Source organism: Vanessa cardui, chromosome Z (genome assembly GCF_905220365.1).
Source record: "Vanessa cardui chromosome Z, ilVanCard2.1, whole genome shotgun sequence".
NCBI lineage: Eukaryota > Metazoa > Arthropoda > Insecta > Lepidoptera > Nymphalidae > Vanessa > Vanessa cardui.
The window spans coordinates 12,521,910-12,548,482 of record NC_061154.1 but is presented as its reverse complement, the minus strand read 5'-3'; the positions used below and the strand labels follow the sequence as shown (position 1 = coordinate 12,548,482).

Here is a 26,573-nt window from a genome sequence, read left to right as displayed (position 1 = left end):
TGTTTATATGTATATCAAAAATGGAAACTTCTGAAATGCCCATAAATCGATGGCTTACAGTTTGGGCTCAGAGATACGTAAACCAAATTTCGAAAATAAATTATATCTAAGTCTAATATAATACATTAAAATATATATTGTGTTAAGTGTAATAAGCAGGAAAGACAATATCACGTGTTTATTTATTTATTTTAACATACAATAATCTGAAAACTACATAAGGCTAAAATATATTACTTAACATCCGAATTTATTATTGTATAATTTTATGTGGACAGCACACCCATATTTTAAAGCTGTTAACATAAAAGGTGGTATAGGGATATTCGGTGGTGACAAGGTGGTTGGTATGGTGGTGAGGTGAGTTGGTGATAGGGGGCAGCAGGCGCAGTGCATGTGGGCGCGCGGCTATAAGTAAGAGCGGCGCACGCGGCGACGAGGTTAGTCGCCGTTCGGCAGCGCGTCGCCATCGGTGTTACGCCCCAGTCTAATCCCCGGTGCGTCCCTTCTCCCTCCGAACTCAGTCGTCCCCTCACGCACTCGCCTTTCTCACACGACCGGCGATCCTCGCTTGCACAACCTAGTTCAAAACCGAAAGGTCGCCGCTATTGGCATTTAAACGCTCTCTGACATTAATGTTGCATTTAAATGTGCGATTCAGCTTCCTCATTGAGCTTCACTGTCGCAACTGTGTGTCGTTTGGGAAAGGCGCGTGTGCTGACGTGAGGTTTCTGTTGCAGCCAGCAGCCCGAGTGAGCCGGGCCGTGCGCTTCGCACAAGTTTTTCGCACGCAACTCGCGCTCGCAGCTCTAAGCAGCTGATCCTCGTCATGGACTCCAGGATAGTGCTGTGAGTACATTCATTTAAATCATACTTACATTTTTTTTAAACGTATTCGTTTTTTTTAAATGATATCAATAAATGGTTGTTATGTGACTATTCCGTAATAGCTATTTTTGCATCATAACTTTCTAACGGATTATAATTATGTTAAAAATAGCGTATCAAAACCCGTCTGCGCACATTGTCACTTTCATCGAATGTTTGCATAGGTGAAGCGCGGCCACCGGGTAGAGCTTTACGTAACTTAGCGCTATTCGTCGGGGTGTGAGGCATCTCGTATCGCCGATATGGCGAAAATAATATGATCTGATTTCTTGTGTGGAAATCAGGTGTTGGTTGCTTAACGCCAAGTAACTGACATCACGAATGAGGGCGCGTGTTTCTCAATGAAGGCTGCGAAATATTGCTTTTAAAATATGCACGACTAAGCGCGCACATTGTCTCCCTCGCGAACGCCAAGTTGCGCTTTCCATGTTTTCAAACTCATACTCTCTCAGCAACTATAGAAGAACGCTATTTTATTGTTAAATATAATAATTTTGCGGTCTCCGCAAATTTGCGGCATCATTGTAGGAGCTTTCCTTCGCGGGAAACTTCCTCCGGCCGCAACGTTCATTACGGACTTTTTCTAAGGTAGTTGTCGACCTAAAGTACTTTCAATATATATAAAATAATGTATATTCAAGGTTAGAAATGCTCAATACAATCGGCGCTATATTTCTAATGATAAAATAAGATTGTATGTTTCAACGCGCATGCAATTATCAATTGTTTGTTTGAGCTGGAATGTGGTGAACGGCGGTAGGTTCATCCGTCATCCGCGTTTGACATTGTTGAGCTTATTACTTAATGTTTCTATTTGTGACACAATAACCTTCGTAATTTACTTAAAGAGCTAATTAATATGTATTGACACGTTTAGTAAGAATATAAAATATAATTAATTATGCAATGATCATAAAACGACGTAGATTTAATTATTTACCATGTATTTAGCAACAGTCACCCAACCGACCACTAACGTCACACATGATGAATAGCAAGAAATATTAAAAATTATCGACTTACTCAATAGTTTAGGTTATTAATGACGTTCTTTTATTAATAAATAAAATAATATAAGATATAATAATTTCATTATAACTGTTTTTTTTATAGTAAAACTTAAAATCATGTTCACGTTCGAGATAACGTTACTGATTTTCACAAACTATGGTATCGACTAAATGTTAACCATTCATAAGTTTGGCCTGGCGTTTTCCGGTTAAATTCCCGCTACAATCATTTGTATTCATCAAGTTGATTTCAGTTCCGGTGTAGATATTGTCGGTTAAAAGCTTTACTATATATGTATTTACTTCTAAATAATAACACAAATATACCTGTTATTGAACCTCGTACGAAATCCTAATAATCCGATAGTTGTTAAACATAAGTAAAAGGTATTTTGAATTGTCAATATTAAAATCAATATTATGTTACTTGGCCTTGTGTTTAAAACCAATCCCTTCGTATTTTTCGTTGTATAAATACCCATGAACTGTTTATTGTGTAGAATGACTAAAATAAGACAAGGTATGAGTTAGATAGCTGTAGAGTAAATGATTTCGCGATAATTTCCACAGAACGGACATAACAGTCAATTCACACATACGGACACGTCTCGTCATTTCTTCGTGTCCATTGTTTCACTTTCGCTGTTAAAACGAAACTTAGTTTACCATTTTGTCATCGCCTATGCGTGATTCGGTCCCTCTCTTTTTGAATACAAATCAGTATATATTGGAATTTCTCTGCGATACAGATTCGGGCGTACGTAACACTAAGAAGTAAAAAGAAAGTTGTAATAGATATTTATACCACGTTTACGATCGAAGTAAGCGGAGACGACGTCACTTGTCAACGAAAAGACTTGGAAAATGCATAATCAACCATAAACACAATAATATCAATATATGTATATGAACAAAAATATCTAAATATTTATAAGTAAATAGTCGAAATAATATTACTTATTATTTACACCTATCTTCCACAAATTCGGATATCTCTAAGAGCCGTTTTAATCGATGAGAATTCTGTCACATACATTATATCATAATCATACACCCCTTAATGGACTTCATTATTGAAATAATGAAAACAGCACCTAAGTTATTACTTATTTAATTATATTTATGTGCATAAAGCGTGTTAGGTAATTATTTAATCATGCTCAACTACTAATACGTTTTTTTTTTTCAATATACATATATAGTAATACGTGTTTCTAACGGCCTATAATAATTTAACATAAAGAAACTTGTAAGCAATATAATAGCGATCATCAGTCCATTTGCTCGCGGATATCCTACAGTCGCACAAGTTTCCCCGGATCACGCCGGTGTCGCAAGTTTCAGACGCTTCGCGCGTAAGAGTCGCGCTCGGACCGGTCTCATCCGCTCTCGCATCATCGCATCTCGTCTTCACCTGACCTTCACTTTCGCTTTTAACACGTATTTGCACGAGCGCGCGTGAAAAACTTACCATCTTCATATTTTTATTGTTTCTATTTATAGGTCTCAAACTATACAATTTTATTGTTTCAAGTTAAAAGCGCACCATCAAGTATTATTGACCAATTTCGTATTTCGTTTCAATTGCTTATCTTGTTAGATTTTCGCTTATTCAAGCGATGTCTACCATCAATCAATCTATAAGATTTCCTAGATAACCATTGTATATGTTTAAATAATTTATTGTATGTGTTGTATCGTATAAATGAAATTACAAACTAATAGTTGCGAAAGTGCAATTAGCTGTGTGATCCCAGCCATACATGTCGCATCTGCGAGTGCCGCCAGCGCGCCCGCAGATGCTACACGCTACAGCCTTCCAGCCCACAAGCGCTTTCGCTTCTTGCATAGTTAGCTATAAACGTGAAGTCATCGCATACCATTGATCACTCATAATTCTGTGACTAATTTTACCTTGCGTAACTATTTATTTATTAAATCAGACAGTGTTTTGCTGCACTCTTTAATTTTCCATCGAAAACTTTAACGATTGAATGAAAATTATGTACACACAAGCAAAGGAAGTAAGTTTAAGATTTGTTTGAATGTAAGCTTAAATACAATTCGGGCGTAATTGAATTCGGTAATGATCGGGAGTGCGGGCGAGTTTGATTCTTTGCACTTTCTACATCTAGTGGAGCGATATGTCAAGGGCAACTGGTGGCGGCGACAGCGTGGCAGGTCACGACCCATCGACACCCGCTAATCCGTCCACGCTTACGCAACTACCGAAACTTGTTGTTGACTCCACTACAGCTTGATTATTGTGACCTATTCAACGATCCGCCACGACTAGCATCATCGAACCTGTTTTAAAACTATAATGGTCTGCTGGCTCCCGAGTAATATTTTCGCAACTCACTAGTTTCAGCGCGGTCAAGCTCGTAGCGATAAATTACCGCAGGATTTTCTTTTTAAACAAACCTTATTGGTTGGGGTTTTTTCATTACTTTATGGATCTCAGAAGGCATGACCTAGCATTCTCGGTCGCGCCTTCAACACTCTATTTATAAATATCTCCAAGGAAACGTATTCATTTCCTACTTCAATTTAAAAGCGAAGTAAGTGTAATCTAGTGATACATTATTAAACGCAATTATTTGTTATAAATTCACAAAAAGTCTTCATTAGACTATTCGTGTTTCATGTGTGATATATCATTTTTTTGTTACTTATTATTTACACATATTATATAGAGAAAGAATGGGTCTGTCTAAATGTGTAAGTGATTATTGTATTTTCCTTTTAAATTAAAAATAATCTTACTACTAATAAAACTATCGGTGATTTGTAGTATGTTTCAAATTTTAGTCCAGAGCAGTTAACACTGCTTCGCTAACGCATTCGTTGAAGTCTTTCTTTAGAAAAATCTTAATGTTAAGAATAAATAATGTAAAACGTTTCATAACTGTCAGTTTATATAATGTGATTAATTGTGAAAGCATCGCTACAGCAATAGAGGATACAACTATTAATATCTTGTCATGCACGTGTCGCCGTCGGTAGGCAATTTATATGTCAACTCGAGATAAACTGGAAACTACTTAATAATATTCAACCTGAATGACCTTCCGCAAGCTTAGAATACCTACTAAGTTCTTTATTTGGCAAATTCCTGAGGTCGTTTGATATTTCATTAAATTACAAATCACGTCGTTGAAGTTGTTTGGAATGATTTAAATACGGTCAAATCGTAAAATTGGACTTTATTATGAATATTCAGTAACTAGTTAAAGTTCCAAGTGGGATAGTCTATTAAGTTTTGTTTTAGAGTTTGTTACATCTAGTCAACATAAGTCATTACGTAAATCTTCACTATTGTATTAAAATATTTCGTCACACCCACATCACACGGTGAGAGCAGACGAAGATGGCTCATAATAAAACTGACATTGGATAAACTATTGCATCAGTGACAATAAGCAGGTCCGGGTTCATCCCCGGCCGGCGGTGACTGAGAACGCATCGCAATATGTATCTTAATGTTTTGTGTTCATCACTTTCGGCATCAATAAGTTTCACTTTCGAGCCGATGACCTTTTGAGGAATTTATTGTGAGATAACAGATGAATAAAACATAATCTTATTTGTTTCTTTGAGAATTCGAATTCTCTCCTTCAGTGCGAATTAATAATAAACAAATCCGTTTCGCTACATTGTATCGGCCTACTCGATAAACTCTCTGAAACTGAAAGTCTTCGCATGATTGGTACCGTTTTTCGACCTTGGCTCGGTGTAGGCCCATGGTCTGCAACAAATGTTATGCAATTCGTTTGCAAACAAAGATTTCGATCAAAAGTTGCTTGCTAATATTTAATGCTAACGTATTAAGTGACAGCTTACCGGTTTTCTCGGTGAAATATTGTTCGCGTACCGCTATACCGAATATTTTTATTAATTTAATTTATGTTAAGACTTTTTATTAAATTGTTGAAGACTTAATTATGTAATTTAAAATTCGTAATGATTCAAATCTAGATTTCCATAATGCGTAATAAGTTACAAAAATATTAATTCAACATTTTGTTAGTGAGAGCTAAGTATTTTTTATATGACGTGTCATATTTCTAGCTGAATTCGATGAAGTTTTACAAGGGTGCGGCATATTGTCGCTGTTCTTACGCACGAGCAGTTCCTGTTTACGAAACATGTTTTATGTCGGCATTGTGGTAAAAGTTGAATTTCTGCTCAGGGAAGCATTTAGCAAAAAAAAGAACCTTGAGCTTACTTTTAGCGGGTCTTCTAGGGACTTGGGAACACTTTGCGAGAAAATTACAATAAACATTCACACAATTATATTAACTAAAAGCTTATTAACAACCATACTGAGTAACGCGATATATATTATTCTATAATAAAGTACGTTCTTTATTTCAAAATGTTTCATATGACTATTTCGTTTATGTATTCCAAGGAAGTCTGACTGCAATATTTTCATGTCAGGCGTAGACGCTATGTGCGTGCTGTGGATATTCACTGAGCTTTGAGATTCTTCGCATGCGCACAACTCGACGACGATTTGCGTCAACGTACCAACCGTTAAATGCGCCGCGAAACCACGCCACGGTTTCTATATTACCTAACAATTTTTTATTATATACTTTATATTATTTATTGATTCAATTAATTTTACAAAACATCATTAATATCAAATAATAATTATAAATCGAAATATACATTATCAACAAGTCTTTTAACATTTTGTGTGAATTTATTCAATAGAGACGTTTAAAAGACCACTATGTAAATGATATCGGTACAAGGTTGCCTACTCCACGCTACATTCTTCGTTAGGCTCACAGAAATGCCAGAGACGCTTAAAGTACTTGCAGTACTTACAAATAAAACATTATATATTATTCTTTATTTAAGATATCAACAAGTGTTCAGTACGCTATAACGATATTACACTTATTACATACAAATAATTAATTTATCCCTAAAGCCTGATGTATTTGTTTGGTTTGAACTTTAATATAATTCTTATTACAGTATCTTAGTAAACTACCCTCGAAGCAAAGCCAGTTAATTCAGGGTGAACGAAACTGTAAGAAAACAACTAATATTCACTTTTATTAATATTTCGCTGCGCACGCGCGTAGAGCTCGAATTTTGGAAATCAGCTTATATGTAGTGCTTTATATGTGAGCTTAAGTTCCATAACCGCTGAAGTTAACACAATCTTGCGGCTTGATCATGATACTGAGTTTTCATTGTTCAAACAAGTGCTCATTGTTTGCTGACTTACATTTACTTCATCGTCACGCTTGTTGAATAATAGGCTGTAACTACAACAATTATTTAATAAACAATCATAATTTTTCTTTAGCTTACATTAATATGCATTATATAACAATGATTTAACATAATAATATAATATTAAGAAGTTTTACGAAATATGCGCTAGTGTCATAATATTACATTTGTTTACAATTGTTTTTAGTCTATTATAGCATGAGTTTGTTAGAGTTCGAATCACGCGCAACGTTTTAATTGCAACGTGACTACAATTTAGTTGAGCCCAGGGTTGATGAACCGTAATACCGTAATGCGTTACGAATAAAACTTACTGAATTATCGTCCCTCCATAAGTTTTATTGATGAGAAGTAAAACGTGGCAAACAATATTGATCATATCTATTTAATAAAATTAAAATTTGTTTTTTTATTTTATTTTCTGACGGCAAGTAATGAACCCTCAATGCGGACGCCATCTTAATTAGGCAAACAATCAATAAGTTAAGAGTGACGATATAGAGATAATGTATTTTTTTTTGTATCACACGTCTAAGTTCCGATATACAATATCCGGCAGAATACTTGTATCAGTATTCTAACTTGTATCGGAGACGGTATATCGGAAGTATATTCTATTTCCAAGCTCAAAATAATTCTATATTCATAAATATAATTATATTTGAAGGTCGCTTAATGAGATATTTAATTCATAAGGAAATTATAATATCATTCGTGGTTCCACTTTTAATTGTATTTGGTTATAATTTTTATGTGCAAAGACCATTGGCACTTACTATTATATTGATTGATTATAATGGCTCAATTATTGCACGAGTAAAGTAACCTTAGTGCAATTTTAATAAATATCTTCGACGAATCAAATATTTCTTTTGCACAACATTCAAGTTACAATTAAAGTCGAAATGTAAAAATCAAATGCCATTTCTTAAGAAACTACTATCTCCATTCATCTGTCTGTTTCACACGCATGCATGAGTGAAAGAGACAAAAACAATCGGGCAATTGGCTACGCTTACATATTTGCCCCCGTACGTTCACCGGCGACCTCGGAGCTCGAGGTATGACAGACCAGACCTTGTCTCACGATACAGATTTACAATATCTACATTTACTGTCGCCTGCATCACTGCACTCCACGTTCAAATCACGTGAATAGATGATGCAGGAAGTTATAGTGGTCGGTGTTGTGGTCGCGGAATTGTTCTCTTATTACGTACCATCAGCGCTGGGAAAGCAAAGAAAGACGTACCTGCGATGTTATCAACCGAACACGAAAGGAATAAGCATTCGCTTCTCTGACCAATTGTTGTAGTTTATTCTTACAACACATTTAAGATTATTTTTCTTACACATGTATAGAATCACTGTATTTTGTAATAAAATAAGTATGCAATATTTTATCGGGGTAAAGATAAATATTTATTGGTAATTTAGTATCTGCAAGTTTGGTATGCACCGTCCTGTTATATGCTTATTAGAGTTACTTCTTTTACCTTCATATGGCAATGTATTTTTTACTGCATTGTGAATTAAAGACTAATTGAGCCACTGCTATTAAGGCCGCAAGTTATTTTTAATTACGTTTTGGTAAGGGATGCCTGTATTCTTTTATAATTGTAATGTATATATGTCGACGACGGTAACCTTCAGGCGGCACAATGCCTGTTGCCCTTAACGTTTTAAAATTAAATTGTTATTCCATGTTTTTAAAAGATATTATTAGGATTGCACAAAACTGACTGATTGCTCTATCAGTTTCCAACATGAATAAAAGCAACGAGTTTTATAGGGATTGCGACAACTGACCATTGAGTAAGAACAACTCGATAATATTTAAGTTTCTTGATATGACTTACACTTGGCCACATGCTAACAGTTGGTCCGAGCAGTCGCTTAATATTATTTTACAATATAACTTTCTAGTATCAAGTCGTAAGACATGGTAGTTGTAATTATGTACGATCACTTTTATACCAAGTTCAGCGCATTGAAAGCGGATGTTTTCTAATTAATAATTAACGCTGCGTGTTATTTAATCACACACAAGAATTAAGAAACGGCATATAAAATACATTTGAATTATTACTTTACTAGTGTGTTTGTACACGATTGAATGAACACAAAATGGGTTCAACGTAACGGTTACAGTAATTACAGTCTTCCACGACAAGTATAAAAAGATTACTCTATTGTTAAAACTTAGATTGACCGATTACATATTTTAACATAAGATACATGTTTAATATTAAACATTTTCTCTAATAGTTTTATCTTAATACACACAGCAGATTGTGTTATTTTTAATTGGCAGGGTTTGAGAATTTTGAGATAGGAAACTAGCAGTTATCATCTCAAAAATTATAACATTATGGTTGTATTAAATAAAATGAAATTGTAAACAGGATGAAGAATATGTTCGCGATGTTCAAAGATGCTAACCAGTATTCAGCACGGAGTCTTATGTAAGCTCGACATCCGGATAGATTAAATAAACTCGTGTCCGGGTTTCTCTGAGTCAGATTTTTTCTGTTTTTGGCGCCGTGATAAAATTTTTAAAGCAATATCATGCACTTGTAAGGAACTCGTTTAAGCCAGTGACATGTCTTTATTACCCGAAAGGTGACTGTGCAAATGTTAAAATTAGGAAATACTGCGACAACGTTATCTCAATTTATCCAAGATTAAAATTATCCACTATTGTAAAGCTGAAGAATTTGTTTTTTGTTAATTTAAAACAGAATATCTCAGTATCTATAAGTTCGATTTTAAATTTAGAACTTTCTTTTAAGAAGAATCTTCATAAACCATAATTATGTTACGACCTACGTTAGCAGTGAAGTTACGTATAACATGAAACCGCGCGGAAAATCTAGTAGCCTAATGTAAATATTTTCATGCAGGATGTATTAATTTGTGAAGTTCATGTTTGTAATATTATTTTTGAATTAGAGTAATTAACCGTGTTTTAGCGTTTCCTTTCAGTGATACGTTCAGAACCAACGGCAACAGAACCAGCTTTAAATTTAATTTTATTTATCCTAGTCGGACTATTCGAAAATACTTTTAAAAACCTTCCGAATAAAAGTCTTGTGAATTGAATTTTGATCGATTATTACTGGATTTTAAAAACAGATTTGATTTTAGTGTAACTTGTTTATACAGCAAAACTAATTATTTTTATAAGTAGGAGTTAAATCAGTTTCTGAATATTGTTTTTTTTTATGTTGATTTTATTTCTGTCAAGAACAAAATCGAAAACAAGGGCAAAATCACGACAGATAAAATTAAATTTGGTATGGGTCTTGTATTAGGTAATATTTGAAAACGATTACGCCTGTTGTTAAGATAATTTCATAAATAACCTTGCCTGAAGTCCGGGTCCACAGACAGTTTATTTTGTAACAGTTAAGGTTAAGATATCTTTAAAATATTACTATAGAATAATTTCATTTTAAACTCGCTTTTATTATGTAACACGTCGGGTACAATATTATCGTAAACAATCTGAAAACGTCTCAAGCTAAATCACTGATATGGTATGTCGTTGTTGAGTCAGAGAGGACGTCGACCGCTGGAAATATGACCACGAACACCACCAAACATAATGTCAATTGAATTGCGCATTACTTGAAATAAATTTATTTTTAAAATAAGAAATTCTTCATAGATAAATAAATAAGAATGTCTTTATAAATTTATCATTATGCCAATCGCTTTAGTTGTTGATGGGTTTGTTTAAGTTTAAAAAAAGCATTCGTATATCGACCTTCTTTATTTTTAGCTTTGAAAATGGTTCTGTAAAAATATGGTACAAATACAACAATTTTTTATCCCCTACTACGATCAGGTATGCATTGAATTAATTCAATTTCCGAGTTTCCTTATATAGTGTCTTTATTAAAAAGTTTTTCAATATTTTATTCTTGTGTGTGAAATTTTTTGTAGTCCTTGCGATGATCAGCTTATGTTCCAAATAATTCGCTTATTCTCCAACTTAAACTTTATGAATAGTAAAAAATATTGAATTTCAACTTATCGGGACTCATTAGCCGGTTATGTATCTATCATTCAGCTATAAAAACATAATATGCCGTGTGGGAAACGAGCAAAGTCCTTGACCGACTTCCCGACTGGACTCCCACGAAATACAATTGCTGTTTTTCACAAAACACATCATCAACTTTTGATGAGATAGTCGCCTAACCTGTTCTTATATTTTGTCACAAAATTAAATGTCAACTTTGCATACGATTTCAATGTGTTGGTATTCGGCTAAAGGTTATTCTATTGATTTCATAATTCGTCGTAACATCTTTAGTTTTGGCATACATTGCGAGCGAATACTTGTGAAACGTGTTCTGAGAATAGAATTCATTTGTACCGTACTCCATTACTAAAGAATACATATAATATTCCTATGATGTAATTTTATTATTAAAAATAAATATTTCTTTAATTTCAAAACTCGATTCGCTTATTATTATTTTATTTATTTTAATAATCGGTTGTACATGTTTTAATAAAATGCGATATTAAATACGTATTCAGTCAGCTATTGTCTCTCGTTCAATGCTAGTATTTGTTTAAAATTTTCATATCTAAAATCGGCCGTTTCATGGTCGACGGCGCTTGTAACAATGACATAACTCGCAACGCTCGGTGTTGTCGTATTGTTGTAACCACTCTTAAACTCTGAATAAAGTAATAGCCAACTGAGTAACTAATTAAATTAACGTTCGAGACAATGTAAAGAATTCATAGTCAGTTTACAAAATTGTTGCAAACCAAGTAAACAGTTTAGAAATTAGACCGTGGGATGAAACGCAGCTGCAAGCTCTATTTTTGGTTGAAAATAATGAAATATTACAAAAAAACGATTCGCAACGTGTACATAAAAAATAATAACATATTCTATAAGAAAGTGGTATGAAAGAAACTGCAATGTCATTGAGATGTGTAACTTTATGTTATGTATTACGTTTTAGTAAATAAAGCACATGATTAGTGTATTAAAATAATAATAATATAATTCTTCAAACTAAGTCAAATAGTACGTGGCTTTACTTAAAGTTTCAAGTCGAATACCATATCATTCTTTATCTGAACAATAAACATCTTCAATAGCGTAGCGTATATGTATATATGTATGTACTTACTAATATAAATGTACGACGTTAGTTGATGTTACTCGGCATTCCAAAGGATCAATCATCAGGGTTCCCATTAATTTTTAACCTGTAATTTTTATATCTTCAAGACGCAAAAAAGCATTAGGAATTCTTCCTTCTTCTTTAATTGTATCGTTACTTTAAGTGCCCCGTGCAGACAGCGATATTCATCTTTTTAAACAAGTACTTTCATTACCTTATTTTTAAACATATAATGGCATTGTTCATTACACAAAAAGTTCAAAAGTCAGTTTTCCATACAACACATATGATAACTTTTTGTTGACTTACTGACATGCCAATATTTATTTAAAGTGATAGCCATTAGACATTGCTGTCCTCAACTGTCAAGATTCTAATGTCAAACATGGCTTCATGGAGCATTTTGAGGCTTATTAACAATAAAGAAATACTAAAAAGTTTTAAAACAAAAATACTAAATATACCAAACGTAAGATTATCATGTAATGAAAGTCAAAAGCATGAACACAAAACGTTGGCTCTCCAACCTTCGAGGTGGCAATGGCATAAATGTAAAGATATGTTTCATTATTACTTAATGTTGGGATTGATTCCAGTCGGTGCGATCATATTCTATACGAATGTTTTCATTGGACCCGCCCAATTGGCGCCGGTTCCAAAAGACTGTAATCCAGCGCACTGGGAATACTACAGACACCCGATAACCAGATTTATTGCTCGTTATATACACAATAATCCTCAACAGGACTATGAAAAGTTTATGCATTTCATAGACGAGGAACAACAAAAATTGAAACTACGAGCTTTAGAAGTAGCTGTCATTAAAAAAATGGAGGAAAGAAAAGATTACAAAGCTTACTTTTATAGGCCTGTTTATAATAAATATCTCAGAATTAATAAGAAAGCTGGTGAAAAGATGTACAATAGAATCGGTGATGATTACGAAGAATGATATTTAAATGAAATTATTGTAGTTTTATTTTATTATTTTGTGTTATTATTATTCTAAATAAATCATTAAAAACAGTTTCAAAAATAATAATGTATTTATATATCAAGCTTTATCTATTGATCCAATTAATATTTGATTTATTAAAGAAAAAGTATTTTAGAATGTCAAGGATAATTAATATTTTTTAAAAATACTGTTTTAATGTTGTATCTCCGTATTATATATACCAGTTTTATAATATACTGTTTTCATTATAAATCTTCGTAATTTAGGCATAATTAGTTTTTATAGCCCAATTTTACGCTTCATAATGTTTTATAATATCTCATGATCATTTTGTTTTAATAAATTTATAACAAAAACGTGCAATACTAAAACGGGTTAGATTGTACGGAAAGAAATATTATAGCTCGATTATATTTTTAAATTCAATACTCGTAATATTTAAACAAAGTATGTAATGCGGAAAATAATCATTTTAAGCAGAACACTTTCGTCATCGATCGAGAATTTGAGATAAAACTTGATCAATAATAAATAAAACATGAAAGTCAATAACTATATAATTACTTAGAAACATTTAAACATGAGCCAAATTACATTACAACTAAGTGACCTCCTGCTGCATTTATGGTTATTAGAAGTTAGCATTTATAAATAATGTTTAAGCAGTTCTACTGCTTCATTGATAGGTCACATTGGAAGTTGCGACAAAAATAATTTGAGCGCTCGATGCTTCTTTAAGGACATTTGTTGTCTCAATATGAAAAGACCAATCGATATATCTTTATAGGTCTTCTTAAGGTGGTCTAGTGAGTACTTTAATTGGATACGCTCACCTAGCCTTGCGCTCGGTACGACCTTACATCTAGTGAAATTGAACCGGTACTTATTGTATACCGGTCTCATTGGACTTGTGTACGGAATCATTGAAGCTAAGTTATTCATTATAATAAAAAAACTCTACCGTTTATACAATTGAAAGTGTCAAAAATATAATATCAATATACTAAAATAGATATAAAACCGTTTAAATTTGAAGGATTTCGCTTGATGTAGTTAATAAGAAGTTGAATTACGGAAACGATCGCCTTCCGACTACAGTAATTTGCAGGCGACGCGATATGAATCATTACCCTTATTTAATTATACGTTACCGGGAGTGAACGTTCTTTATTCAACAGATAGTTCCTTTTTTATTATCATATGATAATCATATTCTTTATATGATTTAGATACAACTTTTAGTCATGCAAGTAAATTAAAAGTTGTTAAATCTTTCACGAACGCAACTTATAAAGCGCGTGAGAGTGTATTTGCGGCGAAAGTGATTATAATGCCGTTACTCCATCGATTTACGTTGCATTAGAATGCGCAATACTTACACCCACGGTCTGATTTGATAAAATTCTCACAGCTATACTCATTTGATCTTGATGTAATGACTACAATGTTTTGTCGTCTTCCACCATGTATTCACATTATTTCTTTGTGACACTTAATTAAGTCCTATTATTATTACATCTTACCTTACTTCTTATGACAAATTTTAAGTTCATTCAAAATAGGAATGACGAAATATTTAAATGAATCATAGTTACTTGAGTCGGTTAGCATGCATACACTGGTTTCGTAGACGCAATAGCCAGATGTCGTCTTGCTGAGTCACGATCAACAAAGCACTAAGCTTTGTATGCAACGATAAAACCTTGAATCAATGGTGCCTTTTAAATTATTAATAAATGTATTTTCAATTGTTACAGATTTTTTCTAATTTCGGTCTTCTGTTTGGCTTTTGGTGAAGTTGATATTATAACTGAACCACGACCCGGCGAAGAATATGTTCTAGTAAGTTCTGGGCAACAAACTCCCCTAAGGAATTTCGAAACATCACATAAGATACCTGAAAAACATCCCAACCATAGATTAACGAAAACAGATGAAGGCGAAAAAATATTTAAAAAGTTACATAGCGGAAAAACCAAACATCCGTCTGAGGGTATTATATCAATTGAAGAAGATAAAAAAGCTTCCTTGAAAAAGAGCCAAAAAATTAAAGCTACAGAATCGATAGAAGTCGACATACCAATTTCTAAGTTAGAAGATTTTAAAATAAAAGAAAACATCAAAGAACGCGATATAAACCCTAAAATGGCAGTCGCTTTAGAAGCTATGTCAGAATCAGGAAAGTTGAGCAACAATGATGGTACAACTACTCAGAAACCAGTATTGACAACGTCAGCGCCTTCTCCCGCTAAAGCTTATGACTACATTCCTATTAATTTTGATACAATCGATGATATTAACAGCGGTTTACTCTCCTCTAATGTTAAGTTGGAAACAGCTGGCTCAGAACAAAAGCAACATTCACGGATTCAAGTTAAAAAGGGCCCCAATGGTCAAGATTATGAATATGAATATATTTATTACTATTATGACGAGGATGAAGATAGCAAAAAGGAGAATAAGGACAAAGCTCCATCTGCAACTGAAGCGCCTGTCTTAAATTCTCACGATGGTCCGCAAAAAGTAGAAACTGAAAATCAGATAGCAAAGGAAAATAAACCAAAGAGCAAGTATAGTACTATTGATAGATCAAGTGCAACGACAACCACAGCGCCCGAAGTCCACAATGAAGTTAATCCGACGCCAGCCAGATCTCGCTCTCGCGGTCGTAATATTACACCCGCTCCAGTTGAAGATGAATCACGAGAAGAAAGGTTAGTTCAACTGTTCACTAATAATTAGTAATAGTATAATTACAGCTTAATGGTGCAGTAGTAGCAGTAGTATGTAGTAGTAGCAGCACAAAAGTAATAGAGGTTATAGTAGCAGAAATGTACGTAATGGTCATTTAACATCACATGCTTCTTGGCGCTCCAGTCCATATGGAAGCACTGCACTATGAAGAAAGCACTCGGATAAGAAAAAAAGTGTACGTACAATACAATAACTTTTCTTATCAGGCTACCGTCGAGTACACGATTTCCTCCTCGTGGTCGCAACTTCGCGACTGCGAGCTCTACAACATACGTTCCTGAGGTATCCTCCGAAACAATAAGGCATCGTGGTCGCTCACAGGTTGACAATGTTGCCGATGAGTCAATTGGTCAAACTAGAAGTAGAACTCGAGCGCATATCAGGTATTGTCTAGTGCTACTAGAATGTTTTATTGATCTTCAATATCTATACTCTCTACTGCTACTTTTATGATTGGCTGCATGGTCTAATTATATTTGTAAAAGGTATTTAAGCTTGGATTAAGTATAACTCATACTGGTGTTTGGCATGTTAATTGTGTAAATAAAATATTTCTAATGTAGGTAGATAAAATGCGTTAAAGTAAAATAGTAAATAGTTGTTAATATTCTTGTGTTTAATTTTCTTCATGTAATATATCTTTCTAATTTTATTTTAATCTGTCTTGATATCTATGGTTTTCTCTCTTCCATAATATTTGAATAAAAAATAAAGATTACTCCAAATCGTACAGTATATTTGAAATTAATAAAATAAATGTATTTATTTTTTCAGGCGGCCCAGTTCTGAACTAGTAGACCTTGACAGTTTTAAAACTCATTCAGGTGATATTCCCGCGCCTCATAAAGAACAACCCACAAGATATTCATCAGAAAGTAGAACTACAACCGAAACATCAGAGGATGTCTCTGATACGAACGAACCCACGCACACTAAAGAATCACAAAGAGAAGGTCATAGCCTTATAAGCGGAATTAGATTCCAAGAAATACTAGACGACTCTAAACTACCGCCAGATTATAAACAAACAACAACATACGAACAGGAAACCACTGAATACACCACAATGACTGCGATGGAAAAGGTCGCACTTGACTTGTACGCTTATTTGGCCGGCGAGAATTTAAATAACGAAATAAGCCCAGCGGGTGATTTAATGAACTTTGATGCTTCAACTACTATGGATGAAGACGTTTGGACAACAGAAATGGTCAGTACCACAGAAGAAGAGACTACGCCTGCAGCCACAACAACAACAACTACGACCACTACGACGACAACAACAACTACACCAGCTCCCACAACAACGACTACCACAGCTGCACCCACACGTCCTTCAAGATTCAAAGGTCGTCCGGGAGCTAGATCACGTGCTCCGAGTAGTGCATCAACAAGTGCTGCAACAGAAGCGCCACAGGAAACCTCTACTAGAGCACGAGGTAAACAAATAGCTGTTGTCTTTAGCAGTCTCATCTGAACGACTGAAATGTTTCAGAATGTACTCTGTTTCTTATATTTTCGCAATAAATGAGTAAAGAATATATTTAATTTTTCACCAATGTTGTTAATATATGTACATATATTGTATACGGTTTTTTTTCGATATAATGCTTTACTTATGATATTATGCAAAAGCGATTTCTTATTTAGTATTATTTATTATTATAAACACTTTTCTACTGCGCTTGCTATGCGATATTTGCGAAGTTTGTATTATATGTAAGTACTTAAAACAGTTGCAAAAGTATTAAGGAATGTCATTCCACTACTCTATAGCCAGTTAATATTTTATGCAGGCAATAGCAACGGTGCCTACACATTGAGGTGATCGGCCGTATCGAAAGATAAATGTGTTCTTAAGTAGTTGCTATTATGTAATTAAATAATGTACTTTAAAGTCACACAAAACAAAAAAAAATCACTTCAATGTGTTGGTACTGTAAAATTAATATTTAGCGTATTACAGCACATACAGTAAGTGAGCGTTTGTTGACAGGTCGGTTCGGTAAACCCAACGGAATCCGGAAAACAACAGCCGCCGCCGTTGTTGAAACTTCCACTTCTGCAGCACCAGCTGAAAAACCAGCGCAACCAAAGGTTTGCATCTATTTGTTTTATAAATTTTTTGATTGAGCAATTTGTTATAATTATGTAAAGCGACACGCTTAAGCGATTGCCCGCAATGCGAATGTGTTTACTTTTAATAATCTTTCTTTTTTTAATACTTAAGTGATACCTCAAAGATACTATCATGTGCTTAATAATCGTTCAACAAACATGTTCATACATAATTAACATACATATCATAACCGTATTGTATTGTATCGTTTCTTTCATCTCTTTTTATATGCAGGTACGTGTGTAGATTCACACACACTTACCTATATATATTAGCCTATTTATAGTGAAGTTTTTGTTTAAAGAAGTATTTAATCGGCCGAATACATAAAATAATATGAAATTAAAAAAAATGATGACGATAGGACATATTTCACAATACATTATTGTTTTAGCTCAAATTTTCTTTCTTTGGGTAAGGTTACATTATAATTACATATTATTATTGTATTCTGGCGATGAATTTCATTATCAAACTAAATATACGACGACATAAATTACAACCAAATCTTATAACAAGTTGATTAATTTTTCGTTCATCATTTATTTCGATTAATAAAAAATCTCTGATTTTTTAGTACCGTTTCCTTTTGTAGTTAAAAACGTTATTCAAATAATTTCAATTAAATCCATATCACAAAGGTAATAAGTTAACTTTTTAGTATAAATCTTGGCGTACCTAAATGGATAATCGCTCGCTCTATCTATAAATCTTATTACCTATAAGTATTACGATTTGCACATATGGTTAAATATGTTGTCGATATTATAGACCATGTATTAACTCTCATTTAATATTCATAGCGATATAACGTGTCCCCTTTCACTCACGTTACATTATGTGTTAAACTAGATTGATCGGTTTACACATATTTAATTTTGAATTGATATTTTATGCGTGGTAACACTGAAAATTATATCATTTTCATAAATCTCTAATATTTTTTCGTACCGTACAGAATAATGTTGACATTAATTGTTACTTTAACAAATTATACACAAGATCTGATCATAAAACTAGATGTAAACCAGCTATATCATAGTCTATTTACTATTTACCATAACTATTAAGTTGTAGAACATAAGCCTTCATATAGATAAAATAGATAAGTAGTATTGCCTGAATGCGGAAAAAACTAACAACAAAAACCTTTCGTCATCATTACATGTTGATATTAATCTTAAAAATAAATTACATAATAAAGTGGTAGAAGAATAAGGGGTGATATGAACGAATGATGCTATGTTTTCTTGTTTTGTTAGCAGGCATTCGGACGCCGCGGTCTATTTGCAGGCCGCACTCGACCGAGCACAACTCCTCCTCCAGCGCAAGACGCCGCCAGTGTTGCCAGCGAGTCGTCGGCACCAAGGTTCGTATATCGCATACATAAATGTATTTGGTACAAGGTTTACATGCATATTTTATTACTGACTTGATACTTCAAAAGAACTTTACTCCTAATACAAGCTATCGATAAATTATACCTGGTAGAACAGTAGAACGCGTTAGTTACACCACGATTTGTTTTATCTTCTTAAATAGCCTGGAATAGTTTTATATGTACGTCTGTGTTTGGTATTCCACAATATAAAGTTATTAAACTTTTAATATTATATACAGAGCGCGTCTTCGCCCTGGTCTGAGACGAGTTGCATCATCGACTACCGCATCAGCTTCGTCCGCTGAAGTAACAGAAACCACAGCTTCCGCTGCAAGCCAAAACGCGGCTTCTGGTGAAGTTGCAGAGACAACCCCAACTCCTTCAAGAACTATTGGGTGAGTCAACGCCTTAAGATTTACGCTAAACAGTTTAATAGTAATCAGTTTTATATTTTTAATTTCAAGTAATGAAATTTTAACTATTTAATTTCCTTATTACAAAAATAAAATGAATGTTTTTGTATTATAGCCGTAAACCTGGTGTAAGGCCAGTTTCACTCCGTCCTGGACCTAGGCTAAACATTAGACCCAATCCCCGTTTGAGGCCTGGTTTAACAAGCGCAGCACCAACAGAGGCCGCCTCTGAAGCTCCCGCTGAGACATCCGCACCAGAAGCTCCGGTTACCGAGGCTGAGAATGAGGCAAGACCATATAAATTATTTGCGAACTATACATACACTTTGTATATTCAAAACTTTAGTTATTTCAAGTACATCAGAACCCTTTTTATTCAGAAGGAAATATTTTATAACTTTACACAGATAGCTTAGTTTTTGTTGTTATTAGGATAGTCGTATAAAGAAGTGAAATAGTCAAAAATATTTCGCATAATATAGTATTTCGTAATACTATTGTCTGATGTAATATTTTATAAATTGGAGCTCGGCTTGTCGAGCATCACACTGTTATACAATCTCGTAACTACATCACTTAAGTGTTTAGTAACGTCATCGTGTAGTGAAAGATCGGTCAAATCAATTTTTGATAATACGTACTGCTTAAAACAGACTGTAGCAAATTATTTATTGAAAGTAAATCAAGGTTATTTAAGTTATAACTTTGAATAAAATCGACCAAATAACCAGTATTAAGGAAATTAATAGTAATATTTATTTAAAAAAATAGAATATATATTTTGAAGTGATATAACGTGGACGACTTTCCTGATATAAGAATATGATTACGTACCGTCGGAATAATATATTACGTAATCAATTCATTTTTATTCAACTTTGTTGTTATTTTATTAAAATTGAATGAACTCGTATTCTATTCAGTATGCGTAGTATTCTATTTAAATTTGATATATGTATGTAGATCATACAACGGATAATAGTTGTTATTCACTATAATAACAACTAAAACTTATTTTCAACCGACTTCCAAAAGGAGGAGGTTATCAATTCGTCTGTATTTTTTTTTTTTTTTTTTTTTTTTTTTTTTTTTTTTTATGTTTGTTACCTCATAACTTTTCACTGGGTGGACCGATTTTGATAATTTTTTTTTTGTTTGAAAGGTAGTGCTTCCCGTGGGGTCCCATTTTTTTTATTTTTTTTTCCGATGATGGTATCCATGTGAAAACGCCATAAGTCTTAAATTTGCATTATGTATATGCGCGACAAATAGGTGAATAACTGAAAATCACGTTAACCAATTTTGATAATTCTTTTTTTATTATAAAATATATACTTCAAGGGTAATTTGGTGAAAGTTTGGTAAGGTTCTGAGCACAGGATCCATGACAAAGTGACGGAACGGAAGGGAACGGAACAATTCTGAGGAGCACGTTAGCGATACTCGGTCGAATCTTTTATTTATAGGTTATTTGGATATTTGAGTCACCTTCCGTAATGTGGTTATGTTTATGTAATTATCATAGTCGAATATTATAATCAACTAGCTACCCACCCCGGCTTCGCACGGGTGCAATACTGATACTAAATATACTACAGAATTTGTTTATTTACGACATCACATCGCAAACTTCTAAAATTATCAGTGTTTCTTTACTATATTGTTCATGTATTATATACACAAACCTTCCCCTTGAATCACACTATCTTTTAAAAAAAACCGCACCAAAATCCGTTGCGTAGATTTAAAGATATAGGGACAGAGAAAGTGACTTTGTTTTATACTATGTAGTGATGGAACTCCTATATGGCTCGCAGTTAGGGTGCGATATGGGGCAGAATTTTTACTATCTTTAATCAAATTTTGTGTATGTGATGTGATGTCATATGATGTACGAAATATAGTTGGTCTTTTTCAAAGTTTTTTTGCTGAGTTCGATGTCAGCTCTTTCGAGGGATCCTTGTAGTTTACGCCGCGTGACGTATTAAATCCGCATTCTCGAAAGTCTATTTTTGCTTTATTCGCAAGTTTCCTTTGAAATTGTCCTCGATGTAGTTTCTGACTCATATAAACGGAACGCTTAATCTATCCATATTAAAAAAATTAGGTAGTCAACATCAGCTTCACCTAAAATCAAAAAATAAATAAAAATTTTAACAAAAAGAAAAACCGACTTCAAACAAAACACTATTTTAAAACAAATGAATATGCACGAAAAAGTAATAAAAATAATTGCGTATTCAACATATTTTTTAGAGTCTTCCTAAGTTAAATGAAATGAAAAATATTAGACTACTTAAAAGTCGATTAACGATTATATCATGTAGTTATAATTATTGTTATATTTGGAGTCGGTGTCAGCCAATAAAACCCTGCAGTATATCTATCAAAAACAATACGAGAATACTTTAACAAATATGTTTTTTACAAATTACCTTTTACACAATAATATACTGGATCAATCAAGAGGCTCGTATCGCTTCTTTCTTTTGATTGTTGGGGCAAGGGCACCGTGGCTGACACCGGCTCCAAATATACCAATAACTATAACTACATGATATAATCGTTAATCGACTTTTAAGTAGTCTAATATTTTTCATTTCATTTAACTTAGGAAGACTCTAAAAAATATGTTGAATACGCAATTATTTTTATTACTTTTTCGTGCATATTCATTTGTTTTAAAATAGTGTTTTGTTTGAAGTCGGTTTTTCTTTTTGTTAAAATTTTTATTTATTTATCAAGATGAACTACCAATTAATGTTAAGTGTTAAATGTTATAGTATAGATATACGCAAAAGACTCATAAGATACAAGTAAAAATCTTCGTCCATAAATATTTTAGATTCCTCATGTATTGGAAATATGTACAAAAAAGTCCGTTACAGCATGACAAGATCTTTAATAAGTTAAAAGACGTAAAAATCAAAAAATGCACATTTAATACAGTAATTACAGTTCATGTTAATAATAAAAATAATTGATCTAAAAACTCTATTAATGTTTCTGAGATTTTACAAAATATTAAGTTAATAAGATGTAAGTACGGAAATGTAGAAATAAGTGAAACGTTTCACTAAATTTAATAGGTAAATGTTATATTCATTGTCAGAGTCGAGATGGCCGAGTGGTTAGAACGCGTGCATCTTAACCGATGGTTGCGGGTTCAAACAGGCAAGCACCGCTGATTCATGTGCTTAATTTGTCTTTATAATTCATCTCGTGCTCAGCGATGAAGGAAAACATCGTGAGGAAAACCTGCATGTGACATATTTCATAGAAATTCTGCCACATGTGTATTCCACCAACCCGCATTGGAACAGCGTGCTGGAATATGTTCCAAACCTTCTCCTCAAACGGAGAGGAGGCCTTTAGACCAGCAGTGGGAATTTACAGGCTGTGGTTGTTTGTTGTTGTTTGTTATATTTAATCTATTGAAATTACATTATGATGTGTTGAATGACAGAGTTCCTCGCCATCGCCGGCTCCCGAACAACCTCGTGGCGTGTTGAAACTGCGTAACCGCTTGCAAGTGTCACCGTCGCCAAAGCCCCGCGTCGCAGTCACCCCGCCGCCCCGTCGCCCTAACCCACTCCTAAAGAAGAGATTACCTTCCACTGAGGTAATGTTTCATGAAGTTACATTTAAAGTCTATCATATCTATCAAAGAGTTAATTTTGATGTTATTTTTATATCTATCATAAGCGCCAAATGTAATCTTCATGATATCACTACGCCCCATTCTGATAGTATTAATATCTCTTATCTCTATCACACAAATTATCGACGATATATGATAAACAATACTTACAATAATATTCATCTACCAAATCCGATCATTATATTATTACGACAGGCTACCACGGAGGCGCCAAAGAAGTCAACAGAGACTACAGAGGAAACCACAAGTGCAGAGAAGAGCGAGGCTGAGGCAGAAACGGAAGCACAGCCGACGGAGAGCACGCCGGCCCCACAACTGCGCGGCCTCGACGCACTCATCGCCAGGAGGCGCGCGGCTGGTATCGGCACTCGGCCAGTCCGCCCAGTACGAGGCGCTAGGTTCAACAACTAATTTCTCGTCCAAAATTACCAGCTAATCTATGACGGCGCTCACCGAGGAACTCATGTGTAAAATCTCAAACGTCGTTTATCCCGTTTAACGCCACCGAGAGTTACTTTGTCATCGACAAAATGAAAGCAAATTTTAACGTTACTTTCCTTGATTGGTCGTAAATTTGTATATTTAAACGTTTCACACATTTTGCGACTAGTAAAGCAAGTAACAATAGAATATTTACTAGTTTAGGTCTTTATGTATTACTTTTGATAATATGGCGGATATTTATATTATAATAAATAAATAATGCAGCAGATTTCTTATGTCTAGAAAGATCATGTAAACGACGAAATCGTTTCTGTTTTGATTCCTCGGTGACACATTTAATGCCTGTCGTTTAGTCAAATTACTCCCCTAACTGCCTAGAGATTACTCTTACTTCTTTTTTTTTCAGTAATAGTTGTATAATTACGTATAATTAGATGTATAGTTTATGATGTTTAAATTGTTTTATAGTGTTTCGACACCTAAACGTTTGATTAAGAACTTTCTTTCGATATCCTAAAATATTTGCATTATGTACATATTAGAAGTAAATTTTATTATGAGTAGGTTTATGTCCAGGGTTTGATTTTCAAAGCAAGCCGCATTTTGACGTCTCATAAACCAAATTAATAACCATCGAAATCCATTTCACGTGGACATATCCTAATCGCCAAAGTAGGTATCCATAAGACTAGGGATACAGTTTTCTTTAAGAATGCCCTTCATTTTAATCCATTTTAAAAATTAAATTCTATTTAACCTCTGCTAGTATATTTAAATAAGTGTAATAATAAAGAATTCAACATACAATAACGAGCAGCGGTGCTAGTTTATTTCACCAAGTATCTCGTAAATGACGTAACTAAGAAATATAACACATTAAAGAGTATTGAAAATGATATCACTAATATGAATCTTCATACTAAATATTTAATTACAAAATGTAATTTTCCATCTTAGCTGAAATGTCAATGAGTAAAATACCACATATATAAAAGCATACTTTCGATACATGTATACATTGATTATAAGTATTGTAGATATGTAAAATCGTTATGTATGTAATTAAATTACATAATGTTGTAACACAGCGGTATATAATCATTCGTCTTTATTTATTCTATTAAGTGGTCTAAATGTTATAGGGCTTAAGTAAGAAAGTTGTTAATAAAATTCGTTCCGTCAACACTCATCGATTTGACTAGAAACGTCTGCTAATGCACTGATAGTTAGTGCCATCGTGATATGTTTTGTATCTGTCGTAAGTGTGATAATAAACTAAATATTAAGATATGTTTTAACTCGTTTTATTATACCTTTTCTAAAAAACGCATTATATAATATCGTGCAAATATATAGATTATGTACTATAAAAATACACAGTTAGACAGATTGTGCAGTCTTATTGTTAAAGCATTTATTTATCAATTTCATTTAGTAAGGTGCAAATGTACTAGCTTAATTAACAGCCCTCGCCGAGACAAACTAGCCTTACAACAAAACCATTGCTTATATGTATGTATATCTCGGTATTTGTAATGACGTCGGCTCGTTCATCATTGAAAATGGAACGCAGGCAATTGAATGTGGCTATTTGGCGGTAGAAATAGTGATAATTGGCTGGTATCAACACAGACGGGCCCATGGAACGACGTACTATATGTTTGATGTTTATTGTTTTTATAATATAAAGGGTCCGTAACGGAATCATGCGTAAGAAATCCCGAGGTGCCTGCCGAAGAGACTGAGGATAGCGAGCCAGCGAGTTCCACATGACACACGAGGAAGAGTGCTAGCATAATGCTCAAGGCCCATTATGATATTTTTTGTTAATGGTTTTAGATTCGTCCATTTAGCAAAAGTAATATACTATTCATCAACATGTTAGCACTCATGTTTTAAAAAAAGAAATAGCAGTCCTTTTTTGTATGTATTTGAATAACCATTAAATAGGAAATTTTAATAATAAATTCAATAACATGCGTAAATTTTGTATATTGTAACGTTACTTGTAATTTATTTAAAACAGCTTTTGTTTATATATATTACTTATTTGCGTGAAACAAAACTCTTGTTGTACAATCAAGATAATTCTATTTACAACTTCATTTATTGCTTATTACCTATGGCATAAGAAAATTACAACAGACGGGTTACTTGCAGGTCAAATAAACAGAACGTAAACATTATTTTGCTATCGCGAGATCGTATTGGGGTTTATTCGTGTGTATACTAAATAATTCTGTAATAACAAATTGCATTTTTTCCTTAAGATTATTATCGCTAGTTATTCACTACGTATATTTAAACAATAGTTATGCCGGGACTCGTCAATACTTAAGACATTATTGGTTAGAGATCATAGTGATATTGTTTAACGCGAAACTCTTGCTCAAATATAATAGATCTCTATATTAGTACGCTTGTTTTTTTTAAAAAACACACCTGGACTTACACTAAACAGGCAGATTTAAGCAAACAGTATGCCACACTATTTTATTAAAACACACTTTAATTTCATTACTACCAGTTGTGTCAA

At 33.6% G+C, this 26,573-nt stretch overlaps 1 protein-coding gene across 4 annotated transcripts; it reads left to right on the top strand.

Annotated features, from left to right (window-relative positions):
* The first annotated feature begins 371 nt into the window (after positions 1-371).
* LOC124542952 (mucin-4-like) lies at positions 372-25,327 on the top strand. 4 transcript variants are annotated; one of them, XM_047120907.1, is made up of 11 exons: positions 372-497; positions 741-849; positions 15,023-15,979; positions 16,226-16,402; positions 16,794-17,458; positions 18,016-18,116; positions 19,404-19,507; positions 19,759-19,914; positions 20,048-20,219; positions 23,399-23,554; positions 23,789-25,327. In XM_047120907.1, the coding sequence occupies exons 2-11, from the start codon at positions 830-832 to the stop codon at positions 24,002-24,004; spliced, it is 2,724 nt and encodes a 907-aa protein (XP_046976863.1). In that variant the 5' UTR covers positions 372-497; positions 741-829; the 3' UTR covers positions 24,005-25,327. The 4 variants fall into 4 exon arrangements, with proteins under 4 accessions (XP_046976863.1, XP_046976861.1, XP_046976864.1 ...); XM_047120905.1 differs by having other exon boundaries at positions 19,401-19,507; XM_047120906.1 differs by having other exon boundaries at positions 462-598; positions 19,401-19,507.
* Positions 25,328-26,573: the final 1,246 nt, after the last annotated feature.

Excerpts from the sequence above, each read along its gene's own strand:
- LOC124542952 (XM_047120905.1), top strand. The coding sequence starts at position 830 with ATGGACTCCAGGATAGTGCT. Across the intron at positions 15,980-16,225 it reads GATGAATCACGAGAAGAAAG|GCTACCGTCGAGTACACGAT; the intron begins GTTAGTTCAACT and ends TTTTCTTATCAG. Across the intron at positions 17,459-18,015 it reads AACCTCTACTAGAGCACGAG|GTCGGTTCGGTAAACCCAAC; the intron begins GTAAACAAATAG and ends GTTTGTTGACAG.